A 15,075-nucleotide genomic window follows, 5' to 3' on the forward strand; every position below is an offset into this window, starting at 1 on the left:
TTGCAAGGAATTTAGGGATTTCATCATCTACAGTCCATAATATCATCAAAAGATTCAGAGAATCTGGAGAAATCTGTGCAAGTAAGCAAGGCCGAAAACCAACATTGAATGCCTGTGACCTTTGATCCCTCAGGCGGCACTGCATTAAAAACCGACATCATTCTGTAACAGATATTACCACATGGGCTCAGGAACACTTCAGAAAACCATTGTCAGTGAACACAGTTCGTCGCTCCATCTACAAGTGCAAGTTAAAACTCTACCATGCAAAGCGAAAGCCATATATCAACAACACCCAGAAACGCTGCCGGCTTCTCTGGGCCCGAGCTCATCTGAGACGGACTGACGCAAAGTGGAAAAGTGTCCTGTGGTCTGACGAGTCCACATTTCAAATTGTTTTTGGAAATCATGGACGTCGTGTCCTCCAGGGCAAAGAGGAAAAAGACTGTCCGGATTGTTATCAGCGCTAAGTTAAAAAGCCAGCATCTCTGATGGTATGGGGGTGTGTTAGTGCCCATGGCACTTGCACATCTGTGAAGGCACCATTAATGCTGAAAGGTACTACATACAGGTTTTGGAGCAACATATGCTGCCATCCAAGCAACGTCTTTTTCAGGGACGTCCCTGCTTATTTCAATGCCAAGCCACATTCTGCACGTTACAACAGCGTGGCTTCGTAGTAAAAGAGTACGGGTACTAGACTGGCCTGCCTGCAGTCCAGACCTGTCTCCCATTGAAAATGTGTGGCGCATTATGAAGCGCAAAATACAACAACGGAGACCCCAGACTGTTGAGCAACTGAAGTTGTACATCAAGCAAGAATGGGAAAGAATTCCACCTACAAAGCTTCAACAATTAGTGTCCTCAGTTCCCAAATGCTTATTGAGTGTTATTAAAAGGAAAGGTGATGTAACACAGTGGTAAACATGCCCCTGTCCCAACTCAAATTCAAAATGAGTGAATATTTGCAAAAAAACAATAAAGTTTATCCGTTTGAACATTAAATATCTTGTCTTTGTAGTGTATTCAATTGAATATGGGTTGAAAAGGATGTGCAAATCATCGTATTCTGTTTTTATTTATGTTTTACACAACGTCCCAACTTCATTGGAATTGGGGTTGTAGAACCAGGGATTGTAAGACTCTGTGAGAGTCTATTTCAACAACCATCCTGTCTCCTATTTTGACAAATTTTTTTATACATTTAGTTACAACAAACAAAAACCACTCTGCCATCCGGCAGGCTTGGCGGCTACATGAACAACGATCAGCTGTAGTTCATACAGGGTGGGAGCCGGACAGGACCTCATTACTGATGCAATTACAACCTCTGCTGGCTGATTGATGGCGCCTGCACAGAGTCGAGGAATAATGTGTCGATCAGGGTGTGACTCTCTGTGCACAAAGCTAATCTGCATATGAACTTGCCTCGTGCGGGTGAAAAGATGAACTCGTCTACTGCGCACATGTAAGAGGGGGTGTGTTAGTCAGGGCTCTCCTCAATCAGGAGTGGAGATCAGCATCAGTAGAGAGGAAGCGTAATGCAATGGGGTAATTGGATACAACTAGATTGGGAGGAAAATTGGGAAAAATGCCAAAAAAAGCAAAAAAATACAAACAAACAAATAAAAACCTCAAAATAACTTCTGTCAAGTGTTACCTAGACCAGATAGATGGTCCACTTCCATGATGAAATCATCCCTGAGGAAGAGGAATCCCACAATGGAGAACAAGTACACCAGAATGATGGCTAGCACTGCAGTGAGGAGGATGGAGCGGCCGTTACGCGTCACACTCTTGATGACATTGAAAAGGGTTTCCTCACGATAGATCAGGTCAAATAGCTAAAAGGGTTTAACAATAAGTGAGTGACCAATTACATAGAATATTAAAAAGTAACTCATCAAACTAACTGCCACTAACTAAGTGGAATAAAGCGAGATATAGTAAAACTAATTGTATCCTTTATTAAGACCTAAACAAGCACTTTTACACTAAATATACTGTGGTTACAACAAACTGCACAATAATTGTGTGAGAAATGACTAAATAAGACATTTACCATTAGGCTGTAGAAAAGCTCATGAACAAAAAGGCCCAGTGTGCAGGTAAACACATAGCCCAGGTGGTACACGAACTCCACATCCATCACCATGGCTTTGTAACCATTGATGAACGTACCATTATTTCCCACAAAGCTCACCACGTACACAATCTTATTGATGAGCTGTGTAAACAAGAATATAGGTGCACAGAGATTAAGTCAGTATGGTTTGTGAAAATCATCAGCATGAGTCAGGACATCACAATAAACGCATTTAATTCATCAGCTCGTGCTAATGCTTATTCTTCTTAGCTGCAATTATAACTTTGTGTTCTGTTTATGTTAAGGGTTCTAATAGAATACCAAAAGATGCTTCCAACATAAAAACTTCATAATAAATGTAATGAATTAAAAACACATTTATGTTTTATGGAATATATCCAGATCTTGCTGACAATGTCAATTAAAAGTGTTAATTTGCTTTTTGGTTATAGCTTCTAAAACAAACTAAAAGTAGTCTTATAGCTAAAAAGTAAATGTTGCAAGGAAAAATCTTTTTTAATGAATACTTTTTAACTTTGGGTTAATTGTATGTCTGCTTTTCAATACACTTCAGTAGCTTAAGAGACAATTATTCTAATTAATGTTTTTTTTATTTATGCATTTTCTCCCCTTTTGTCCCAACTTTAGCGCATCCAATTACACAATTGCATTATGCTTCCTCTTTACTGACGCCTCTGGCACGTGTGCAGTAGCCAACTGCGACTTTCACCTGCACTAGGCGAGTTCATATGTGGATCAGCTTTGTGCACTGAGAGCCACACCCTGATCAATGCATCATCTACAGACTCTGTGCTGGCGCCATCAATCAGCCAGCAGAGGTCGTAATTGCCTCAGTTATGAGCAGTCCCTGTCTGGCTCCCACCCTGTATGAACAACAGCCAGTCGTTTATGTAGGCGCCCAGCCCAGCTGGATGGCAAATCTGAGTTTCGAACCGACGAATTCGAAATGTCAGCTCTGGTGCGCTAGCATGTTTTACTGCTGTGCCACCTGTGTGCCTAATTCATGTTTTTGAATTGTTGTATATCATTTTGTTACAATTTAGCAAATTTGTCTTTATAAACATTATTGTAATGTTGAAATTGTGTTGTGTTCAGGGTTTAAAAATGACCCACCAAGATGATCGTCATTAGAGACCCCTTATTTCAAAATAAAATTTTACTTTTCCTAAATTAACCTCAGATATTCACAAACATTGTGATAAATGACAGGCCAATTCTTAGTGCAAAATAGATTTGGCCCTTTACATTCAATTAAGCTGCTTTATTTTAGGGGTTTAGTGAAAGCAAAAATACAAAATGTTTAGACTATACAAGGGTTAATAAACAGTTGAGTCACATTATTATGACCACCAGCAAATATCCAGAGTAACCGCCACAGCACGGACAGCAGCTAGATGGGCTGGAAGTAACTCAATAAGGTCCTGGCAGGTTGTCACAGGTATCTAAACCCATGCTGACTGCAGTTTATCCCACAGCTGCTGGAGAGGGCGTGGGGGAGAATCCACAGGGCGAACACGATGATCGAGGTGGTCCCACAGATGTTGAATTGGGTTCAAGTCTGGGGTATTAATGGGCCTGGGTAGTACCTGGAGGTCTTGTTAATGCTCTTCCAACCAATGTCGGACATGTCGCATTGTATTGCTGGAAGATCCCATCCGCCCCAGGGATGACAATTTTACCCATGGTACTTTCACACATTTCAGGTGCTGTAAAATAGTAGTAACACCTTCATAAAGAAAACATGTGCTTGCCTTAGCCTCTTAGATTGGTGTCTGTCATGTGAAACTAAAGACTCATTCAGTGGGTAAAAATTGGCAAAAAAACAAAGTTTAACCATCTATTGTAGCTGCTGTGCACTTTGATGGTGTCTTAGACTTACATTGATAGTTCCAAGCATGAAGAGAGTGGGACCGATGCTGAAGTTATAGATACAGCGGAAGATGACAGCAATGGTGAGTAGCTGCAGGCCATAGCGTTGTGTCAAAAATCCCAAGAGAGATAATCCACAAAAGCCCCAAGACAGCATATACAACATTGAAGAATCAATGCTACCTGAAATGAGCCAGAGTAAGAAGTCTATTAGCAAGCAAACACTGATTAAAATACACCACAACACAAAATTTCTATGTAGAGTAAACAAAATTATTGGTTATCTTCTTAAAAATTTGCAAATTTAAATATAAATACAGTACATACAATGAGTAGCATTTTGATATTAAACATACAAGAGTGTTCTACAGCAGTGGCACTTAAATATGTAAAATATGTATCTTAAATCTAGATTTCTTATCACTGGTTCATATGGAGTAAATAACAGCACTGAGGCTTTCTGTACTTTTCAGAACTCTTGCAGGGGTTTGGTCTATTTCCCTATGCAAAACACTTTTACAGGGTGAGTCAAAAGTTGCAGGACACTCTTTTATTTCAGAAACGAAAGGGAAAATGACATATCTGAATACCCCAGCAAGTAATGGGTAAGGGGGCCTATCTTTTAGGCTCTGTCCGGAACATGGCCGCCATCTTGAAAGCCGCCATATTGGATCAAGGGCAAGTTTTTCAAAAGTTATCAACACAGAAAGTTCAAAACTTTTGTTGTTCATTACAGGTAACTTAAGATGGAATTGACGAAAGAAGAGGGGATTGAGGGGATTCTGATGTCCGGGGAACGCAGCTGCCGTATCATGCCCGCAGACTTCAACAACCAACACCCAGAAAGACCACCAATTTCACACAGCACTGTTGCATCCCTCATAGCCAAATTCCGAGAAACCGGGACTATGGACAACGAGCCTCGTCGTACGAAGACCACTGTGACAGTATTTCTTCAGAGATTCTCATGCGGGTTCATAACGATTGGATCCAGCGCCTTCAGCTCTGTGTTCAGCACCAGGGACAACACACTGAACACGTCAAATAGCTTTGCATCACAGGGAACATTCCCGGTTGTTGTTGCAACTTTCTGTGTTGATAAATTTTTAACCACAAGAGAGTTCCGGACATAGCCTAAAAGATAGGCCCCCTCACCCATTACTTGCTGGGGTATTTAGATATGTCATTTTCCCTTTCGTTTCTGAAATAAAAGAGTGTCCTGAGACTTTTGACTGACCCTGTATATACCTTCTCATATACCCCAATTTTAAGTGGCATGGCTAAAGAGTTGGATGCTGGTTCTTGTCTGACCATACACCAGTTATGCTGGGCATAGTATAGGCACCCAATACTGTGATTTCTTTTTAGGAAACACTTCCTTTACGCTATTGTTGAGGTCTTTTATGCTATTCCTTTAGCTTGGATCTTTTGGTTGCTTCATTTCTTTCTCACAATCATTCTTAATACATTCCTATCTATCTATCGATCGATCGATCGATCTATCAATCTATCCATAATTATTTTTATTATAACATTTCTATTATATATCCCAGGGTTTTTCAAACTGGGTCACGAGCCGAAAGAAAAATGGGTCGCAGAGAAAAATAATAATAACTAAATAAACTTGTACGCGAATACCCCATTGTGGAGGCTTTATTTTACATCTTGTAAAACCACAGACAGAGTAAGATACATTGTTTGTGTTGCCTTGGTTGAGTAAAAAAATTCTTATTATTTTTTATTCTTATTATTCAACAACAGCTGCTGGTCAGCTTCTACAGGTGTGCCATAGAATCCATCATCAAATACTGCATTACAGCATGGTATACAGCCTGTAACCCCTGAACAAAAGATGCATCATCAAAACAGAACAGAGGATCACCAGCTCACAGCTTTCAACACTGCCAGACATTCATAAAACCTGCTGCATATTATTATTTATTACCATCTAGGAATAACAACAGACAATAATATATACAGTAGATAATAGGATGGATAATAGAAATGTATTAAGGATGATGCTGAGAAAGATTTAGAGGAACCCAAAGATCTAAGCAAAAGGGATAGCATAAAAAATTGGGTGCCTGAACTATGCCCAGCATAACTGATCTAACTGAAATGGTGTGTGGTCAGACAAGATCAGCATCCAGCTTTTTTCCCCAACATTGCAAAGATTATCCCACTCCAGTCACAACATCTTTAAACTCCTACCACCTGGCAAGTGCTACAAAATTGCAAGCCATAACCTCTCCTTGGTCATAAGAACTAGGTCTTTTCCAAATACCTTTTAAAAGGAAGCATGATTGTATCTCCTCTTTCACAAATTTCACAACGTTTACCATCTTAAACCCTTAAATATCTGTCGTTGCACTTTTTTTTTATTTACCTTTCCCGTCATTAAAAGGGTAAAACAAAGCAATGACGAGGTTGATGAAGACAGCCAGGTTGAATGAGATGGTGCCCCATACTGACATTTTCCCAGAGAACCAGTATAGCACAGGCATACCTGAGACAAAGAGAGAAAAATGCCAATCTGAAAGTCTAATCATTCTGAGATGAGAAATTTGATGATTTAGTAATTCTACTACTTTGTGTTTGTTCTGCTAAACACATTCACTTTGTACACACACACTTACTCGTAATCTTTCTTGCAATTCTAACTGTAGCTTTACAGACTTTTCTCAGTGTACTGTTTCCACCCATGTAAATATCCTAATCGGCTTTATACAGTTTATACACACACACTCATAATTTATTTTATTTATTTTTGCAATCCATACTTCAGTTTTACTACTTGATCCTTTGTAAGTATCCAAATGTTATGTGAATACTTTTTCTTTATTGATTTTTTTTTTTTTTGGAAAGTGTCAAAACAAATTTTGTTGTATAATGACAATAAAGGTTCTTCGTTTTTCTTTGTATCAAAGAGTATATTATATGGTGGGTCTGCCAAAAACCAAAACACCAGGTATGATACAGAATTAAACATGGCAATCTATTGCACAGCTTCACACACCTGCCTCTTTACTCATTCACCTAAAGGCAACTGACACAAGCCAATCCAGCTTCTGTACATTCTGTGTAAGTAAGTAGTGGCAACGCTCCCAAGTACCAAAGACTCTCATGCTTTGCAGAACCCACTAATATTATTAATAATAATAATGATAAAGCAGCAATGTATGTTCAATAATAAGACCTGGCATGATTCAGTACGTACTGCGCAGTCTTTTCTGCCACTCCATCTCGTTATGCAGAAAGGACGTCTGCTCAAAGAAGTTGGTGACCTTGCTGCCCTGCTCATCCTGCTCCGTAGTGTTGAAGACACGGAACTTAGACTCCTCTGTCAGGTACTCACAGATTGGATGGAGAGGATAGACGATCTGCTCCATACTGCGATCGTCGCGAACGATCTGATGACGTAACATCAACAGTCAATTAGCTCCTATTTTATTATGTGAATGTAAAGAATACGGTAACTTGTGTAGAAAATAATAAAAGAGATAAGAGATCTAAATACTAATAGGCATAGTGATTTTTGAGGAGCTCACTTCAATCTGAGCGGTGTGTTTGGCGTAGTACTCCAGTGGCTCTTCCTGTTTCACCTCAGCTGGAGCTTTGGCTTTTAGCATCTGAGAGAACTGCCCCGTGTTCAGGCTGAGCTACATCACAAACAACAACAACAATGTTAATACCACCCGTGAGACTAAAATAGCTAAATAAAAATAGCTTATTATTAAAACAATAAGAGGCTAAAAGCATTTTAGTTTAAAACAGTTACCATAGAAGAAATTCTTTCCTCTCCCTCTTCTTTTTTCTTTATCGGAGGTTTTAATAGGTTAAGGAGAGTCTTATTGTGCCTTGCCAGCTATAGAGAAATAAGAATAGTGAGATTTGATTTTCACACAAGCAGTGGTTTGTTTTTCTCTGTAAATAAAACAGCTGTGATTTATAAAGACAAACTTGCATACTACATACAAATGCCCTCATGTTGCAGATTAGATTACAAGATGTTAGAACTTCATTCCTGATTGCAATGACTGCTGAATGGCATACCTGTAGTGCCAGGATGTAGATGTTGTGGCCAACTTCTCTGGGTGACACCTCTGCATCCTCTACGTCCTCAAGATCGGACTCCTGCAGATACGCCTTCTTTATTACCTCGACCTGTAAGCCAGTGGGTATACAGTAAACTTTTGTTAATATAAATAAAAATGTATTGTTTTTGTTCACTGTGCAAGATTAGGTGGTGGACTGACCAGTTCTCGAGGTCTAAGGTTAATCAAAATCCTCTCTGCGTTCTCACTGTCATGTCTGCTCTCCATCAGGGCAAGCAAAAGCTTGGAGGCATTGTCCTGTAATTAAGCAAAACAATGTCACATAATCTTTTTTCTATGTGTAAAAATAAGATCTCACACTCATATAGATATTCTGGCTGTAATAGATGACAGTTCATTTTTTTCCCATCCACTACATGGCAAAAGTATTTGGACACCTGACCATGAGCTTTCTGGAAATTCCATGTCAAAAACAAATGGTATAGAATGACCTCTATGTGTTCTGTCTATCTACATAAACAGCCACTCCTCTGACAGGGCTTATCACAAGACTTCAAAGTATGTCTGTGGAAATTTGTGTCCATTCAGTCAAAGGAGTATTTGTATGGCTGGGCAGTGATGTTGGTCTTTAAAGCCTCAACTAATGTTCCAGTTGAAACGTTTCTTCACGTCTTTATAGAGATTGTTTTGAGCACAGGTCCACATTCATGCTGGAACAGGAAAGGTTGCAAAGTTGGAAGCATATAATTACCTTTGATATAATTGATATATTACACCTGTTAGCAACTGTTGTGGCCAAAACACATGAATTCTATAATTAGAAGTGGTGTCCCAATACTTCTGTCAATATAGTGTATATCAAAAACAATCGTTCACCAGTCGGTTACAACCAAAATGTTATCATGGAGGAATGTAAATAAATATTCAATTGTCTCTTGTTGTTCTTTAATATCAGTGAGGAAAAAGTTGCATTTTACCTTAAGCTGGAGCACCAACTCCATCCGGTAACGACACAGAGGACTGATGTCATTTAAAATCAGGGCAGTGATTATGTCAATCCCGTTGCACTCATGAGTGACGATGCAGGTCTTAAGACAAAACATAAGGAAAAAGACTCAGCACAGACTGAATGTTTTGATATTAAAGTAAAAAAAAAAAAATCACCTAGTCTAATCTGAGCCATGCTGTTAGCCTAGTCTAACAGCCAAATAAGGTCAAGTGCAGTATCACTTATTATATATTATCTTTGAAATAATAGATGTTACATGTTGATCAATCACTGGTTTAAACCACAAAACACAAAAAATGTTTAGCATTGTTGTATATCTTGTGTAGCTATAAATTACCCACATGAAAACCTCATGGAGTATTTACTCTTCTTGTTGGGCTTTTTTGAGCATATATGGCTGTACTCATTACAGTAGCATGACATTTTCTTATGTAATGCTGTCTGGGGGCTTAAACATCATACACATTTTACATAAATTGAGTTTTCTTAGATTTCAAAACTGTAGCCATGAATTGAACATTGAGGGAGACCAAATCTTTCCTAGGGGGGTTGAATTGGGGGAGTTTGGGTTCCTGCCTGTCAACAACTGATGGAAACACTGAATGATAATAGCATTACACAGAGCTAGTGAGTGTAATATGTTTAATTATATAATTATATTAATAATTATAATTATTATATTATCATTATATATTGTGATTACGGCCTTGCCAGATTCCATTAATCTTTTTTAAATACTATGTAGAGTAGATGGTAGAAGACCTATATTATTTGCAATACTCTTTACAAAGTTTGGAGCAGAATTGTGACCATGATTCTTTTTTGCTTGCAAAGATTGAACCTTTGGTGGATCCTACTTTTATACCCAATCATGATTCTCTCACCTGTTGCTTATTCACCTGCTTAATGTATGTTTAAAAAATCCTATAACTTTAATATTCTATGAACTTTTCACTCCTATTTTGCCCCATCCTGAGTGTGTTGCAAGCTTACATTCTAAATATGTTCATATTAACAAAATAAAATCAAGTTAGTCAGACAATAAAAGTCATTTCTTTGTACTTTTATCAGTTCAATTTGACAAAAACAGGGTTTGTAGATGTAAAAGTGGCTATGATCAGTAAATCTGCAAGTGACTTCAGACATCACCCACACTGCACTATGTGAATTTTCCGTTTGTCTTCTGTGATTGTCTGACCTGGTTCTCCTGGCATGGACCCTGGCAGTACTCTGTTAAGGTCTCCAGGGTCTGGGTGATCAGTTCCACGTTGTTTTCATTAATGTAGAGGCCCAGCAGACCCAGGCCTCCAGTAGTGCTACCACACATGATGTCCAAGAACTGCAGTGTCTCGCAGACCAGGTTATAGTTTGTCTTGTTGTTCTGAGAGCGAAGAAAGTTCTAAGATGACAAATGAAAGAAATCGAATTTATTAAATTGTGTGATTAAAGTGAATAGAAAATTATAATGGTGGCAAACAAAATAAGCAAGGTCATCCTCACAACATGGTCCAGATAGTGTGATAGGAGAGACAAAGCCAGGGAGATTCTGAAGTAAGCACATGAACGTATATACACACCCAACAAAGCAAAATCTGTCTGAATATGTTAAATAATCATTCTGAATGTAAGAACTTTAAAGTGAGTATAAACAGTGGGGAATATCCTAAAATGTTCCTTAATAAACAAATCAGGCAGATGTCCTTATAGCAACTTTTGATGTGACCCCACATGGGATCACCTGAGATTCATGTGGGGTTACGGGGAGTTTTACAAACCAATTTAGAATAGAATGCCATTATTTGTCATTTATACATATACAGGTGTATAGTACAACAAAATTCTTTCTTCGAATATCCCAGCTTGTTAGGAAGCTGGGGTCAGAGTGCAGGGTCAGCCATTGTACAGCACCCCTGGAGCAGAGGCTTAAGGGCCCAACAGTGGCTGCATGGCAGAGCTGGGATTCGAACTCTCAATCTTTCAGTTGATAGCCCAAAGCTCTACCCATTAGGTTACCAATGTCCCTTAATTTGTGGCACTAATGCCCCACTAATTTGTGGCAATTAAGGCAGATAGAAAGGGTTTTGAGGCATACAATTATTTTATTAGCTTAGATTATACATATATTTCAATGTACTTAATTTGGTCTTAGTAACAGTATCTACCCTCATTTTCTAGCTGTATAGGGCTTAATGTCTCTGCTGGCGGGCATCGTCACAATTTTGGCAGTTTGGTTATGTAGAACTAAAAGTAGAACTAAAACCTGGGTCTGATCTTTGCCCTATTAATATGACCATTAAATGTATTACTAATATGTGGCAAATGCACCTCTTTATAGTCCTGCACTATGGGGAAAGCCCACGGTAAGTGGGAGTGTGGTAAGCACAAATATTTTGAGCTCTAAAATAGGTTTAGTATTTAAACAAAGATGTAAACCTCTGACATACTGATGCTTCTAGAATAGACAGAACAATAAAGTAGTAATGAAATGGGAGCAATGAAGCAGTAACTGACCTGCAGGTCCTGATTGTGGTTCTCACAGAGCAGCTGGAGAAAACGCAGAATGGGCTTCATAATCAGGACTGAGGGACCCATCTCAGTCTCCACCTCTTGCTGCTCAGCTTGGTTAGCTGGGGCTTGACCAATCTGTGCCCCTGCACCTGGAGGATACACTGCCCCTACAGACAGAAAGCCAAAACTATACCAAATAGCATCCTATTGCATTTATCAAACTGATTAACATCACAAAAGTTCATTGTGAATCCTAAATGATATTTTTTTTATATTTTTACCTGGATCCAGATCTTTTTCATCTTTGGCCTTGTGAGTCATTTCACCCACGTTAACAGTGATGGTGGATTTGATGTCCAACTGTGCATCTTTCATACGATCATTAAGGACTTTGAAGAACTTCTCAGACTTGTTGTCTCCCATCATCAACTTGTAGAAGGAGTTCTGTAATGAATAAATTGAATAAATGTTTTTGTTTCTGAAATTGTAGTGCATTTAGTCAATTATGTGTGAAATGTGTGGTCTGAATGAATTCTGGCTTGTTGAATGCATTTTTGTATTTTTTTATAATGGAGAAAAAATGTATATTTAGAGGGAAAAAATTTGCAGTGCACTTTACTGAATTCACTTCTATACAGCATTAAAATTTTGCCAACCATGCACACCTGTGCCCAATGGAGCCATGATTCCTGTTTTTGGCTAACTGGAAGGGAACAGGTTTAACATTTTGTGAATTCTCAGAAGCATTTCTGCTCACTTTGGTTATAAAAATTGCATGTTTAAGTCTAAACCAGTCTGGACATTCTTCTTTTTTTTTTGCATTTCCCCCAATTTTCCTCTCAATTTAGTCAACTGCATTACTCAACTGCATTACTCGACTGCATTACTCGACTGCATTATGCTTCCTCTATACTGATGCTGATCTCCACTCCTGACCGACTACATCTTTTCACCTTTGTGTACAGACAGCCATACCCTCATCATCGCATTCTCAATTAGCCAGCAGAGGTCGTAATTCTATCAGTTTTTAGGAACCCCCTCCGGCTCCCACCTGTAGAAACAACAGCCAATTGTTGTTCGTGTAGGCACCCAGCCTGCCTGATGGCAGAGCTGAGTTTCGAACCGACGAGTTTGAAATGTCAGCAATGATGTGCTAGCGTGTTTAGCGCTGCCCCACTTAAGCGCCTGGACATTCTTCTTTGTCCTGTATAATTAGCAAGCCATTTCCATGCACAAAACTGCCACTCACTGGATGTTATTCTTTTGCACTATTGTGTGTGTGTTAGGTTTCTGATACAGTCAAACTAGCCTGTCTCACACCAATCGTGTACCATTCAAATTCACACAGATCATATTTATTTCCAATTAAGATGTTTTGTTTTTATGAAAACATAAACTAAAGCATTTGACCTGACTCTGTATCATATTGTACACTGTTCTGCAGCAACATGACTGGCTGATTGCATCTTTACATGAATAAGCTGTTGTACAAGAAATGCTAACAAGTGCCCTGTTGAGCGTGCCAAGTAAAAAAAAAAGAGGATTGAGTTTAGTTATTTGGTAATGTAATTCTGGTACTCATACTTGTATTTCAGTGTTGCCTCCCTCGAGCAGACAGATAGCCAGCTGGATGCTCTCCTGAAATATTCTTTCATTTTTAGTGCTTGTAATGATGTCTGTAAATAATTTTGTGCCACCTTCTTTGTCCAGGCGACACTGTACTGTAGCCACAGCAGCCCAGTCTCTTTCTCCTTCTACACCTAGAGCGCACACAAACATACACACACAATATAAATGTTCATTTATTAATTCATTGTCTGCTTTACCACCACTTTATTTTATTTGGGGTCGGGGGTGGCAAAGTGGCTCCGGCTCTTTTCTGTGTGGACTTCCCGTGTCTGCGTGGATTTCCTCTGGGTGCTCCGGTTTCCTCCCACAGTCCAAAGACATGCAAGTGAGTTGAATTGGAGATACAAAACTGTCCACGACTGTGTTTGACATTAAACTTGTGAACTGATGAATCTTGTGAAATGAATAACAACTGTTTCTGTCACGAATGTAACTAAAGTGTAAAACACGATGTTAAAATCCTAATAAATAATAACATATTATTTGGGGTTGTGGTGGGTCTGGTTCATAGTGCAAAAGGCAGGAAACACCCTCGAGAGGTCTCCAGTCCATCAGGGCAAACACACACACACACACACACACACACACACACACACACACACACACACACACACACACACACACCCTCTTACCTAGGAGACCTTAAGTATCACCAATTGACCTGACTGCATAACACATGCACTGTGGAAGGAAACCGGAGAACCCGGAGGAAACCCATGCAGACACAGAGAGAACATGCAAACTCCACACAGAAAGGACCCGGACCGCCCCACCTGGGGATCGAACCCAGGATCTTCTTGCTGTGAGGCGACAGTGCTACCCACTGAGCCACTATGTCGCCCACAGTTTACGCGCATTTTATTTACATTTTTAGTGGTACTGGACTAGTAATTAGAAGGTTGCCGGTGCAAGCCCCACCACTGCCAAGTTGCTGCTGTTGGGCCCCTAAGCAAGACTCTTAACTCTCAATTGCTTAAATCGTGTTAAGTCATAATTTTGGATAAAAGCGTCTGCTAAAAGCAAGTAAATTCCATACTAATTCCTGGAGGGACTGCTCATAGCATATCATGGTTTTGTCTTTAAAATACTTAAATTCCAACAAACCTGCCGCTCCAACCTCAACCATTTCTGTTTTCCCAGTCTTTTTGTTGGTAAAGAGGTAATTCTGCAACAACACCTTTCTTAAGGCAACTCCCTACAAAACAAACAAACAATCACATTTAGGAGGAGGCAGACCATGGACAAAACAATATTCATGTACACAATTCAGTCCTAAATGTCTAACCTTGTCATCAAAGTCCATGTTGCGGATAAGCATCTCCTGTAGAATTTTAAGAACCTTGATACACAGCTTCTCGTCAGAGTTCATTAGCTTCTTGGTATGTTGAATTAGTCTAAAAGATAAAAAACAAGATGTGAACACACAGAAATGCTTCCCCCCCCTATTTTTCATTTTTATCAACTGCTTTATTCTGGTCGAGGTGGCAGTGGGTCCAGTTTTTTGGGCAACCCAGCCTCAGACATGGCCAATCATGTCTATGTAGACCTCTGGCCGGCCAATAGCAGCTCTGAGCTTCGAACCTGGATTTAGACCACTACACCACCGGAGTGCCATAGTGCAGAAATACAGCAGGGGAGCTGTATTTATAATGATGGCATGATGAGCATAAAATCAAGCTCTGGCCATGGCCATCCCAGTCTAGTCTTCACCTTACTGAAAAATGTTGTGGGAACTGAAGAGTCCAGAAAAGAAGTGTTATAAACTCAGTGCTCTTTCAATGGCAAAACAAGGCTGATTAAAGTGCTAAATATGTATGTCAGTACTTTCCAATTGATTTAATTAAATAGAATGTTCTGTTTTTCACATATATTTCACATAATTTATGATAATTATTCAC

At 39.3% G+C, this 15,075-nt stretch overlaps 1 protein-coding gene across 1 annotated transcript in view; it reads right to left on the reverse strand.

The window, feature by feature from the left end:
• The window catches only part of itpr3 (inositol 1,4,5-trisphosphate receptor, type 3), a 64,146-nt gene that overhangs the window by 10,328 nt on the left and 38,743 nt on the right, over positions 1–15,075 (reverse strand). Inside the window, exons 37-52 of the mRNA XM_062998401.1 lie at positions 14,463–14,571; positions 14,282–14,372; positions 13,133–13,302; positions 11,830–11,992; positions 11,552–11,697; positions 10,239–10,439; positions 9,009–9,119; positions 8,233–8,328; positions 8,030–8,140; positions 7,755–7,841; positions 7,525–7,635; positions 7,194–7,386; positions 6,363–6,482; positions 3,987–4,159; positions 2,063–2,227; positions 1,667–1,844 (exon numbers count right to left, since the gene is read on the reverse strand). Coding sequence (XP_062854471.1) covers positions 1,667–1,844; positions 2,063–2,227; positions 3,987–4,159; positions 6,363–6,482; positions 7,194–7,386; positions 7,525–7,635; positions 7,755–7,841; positions 8,030–8,140; positions 8,233–8,328; positions 9,009–9,119; positions 10,239–10,439; positions 11,552–11,697; positions 11,830–11,992; positions 13,133–13,302; positions 14,282–14,372; positions 14,463–14,571 — 2,225 coding nt within the window. The remainder of the gene's footprint in view (positions 1–1,666; positions 1,845–2,062; positions 2,228–3,986; positions 4,160–6,362; positions 6,483–7,193; positions 7,387–7,524; positions 7,636–7,754; positions 7,842–8,029; positions 8,141–8,232; positions 8,329–9,008; positions 9,120–10,238; positions 10,440–11,551; positions 11,698–11,829; positions 11,993–13,132; positions 13,303–14,281; positions 14,373–14,462; positions 14,572–15,075) is intronic.

This window comes from Trichomycterus rosablanca, chromosome 7 (assembly GCF_030014385.1).
Source record: "Trichomycterus rosablanca isolate fTriRos1 chromosome 7, fTriRos1.hap1, whole genome shotgun sequence".
NCBI lineage: Eukaryota > Metazoa > Chordata > Actinopteri > Siluriformes > Trichomycteridae > Trichomycterus > Trichomycterus rosablanca.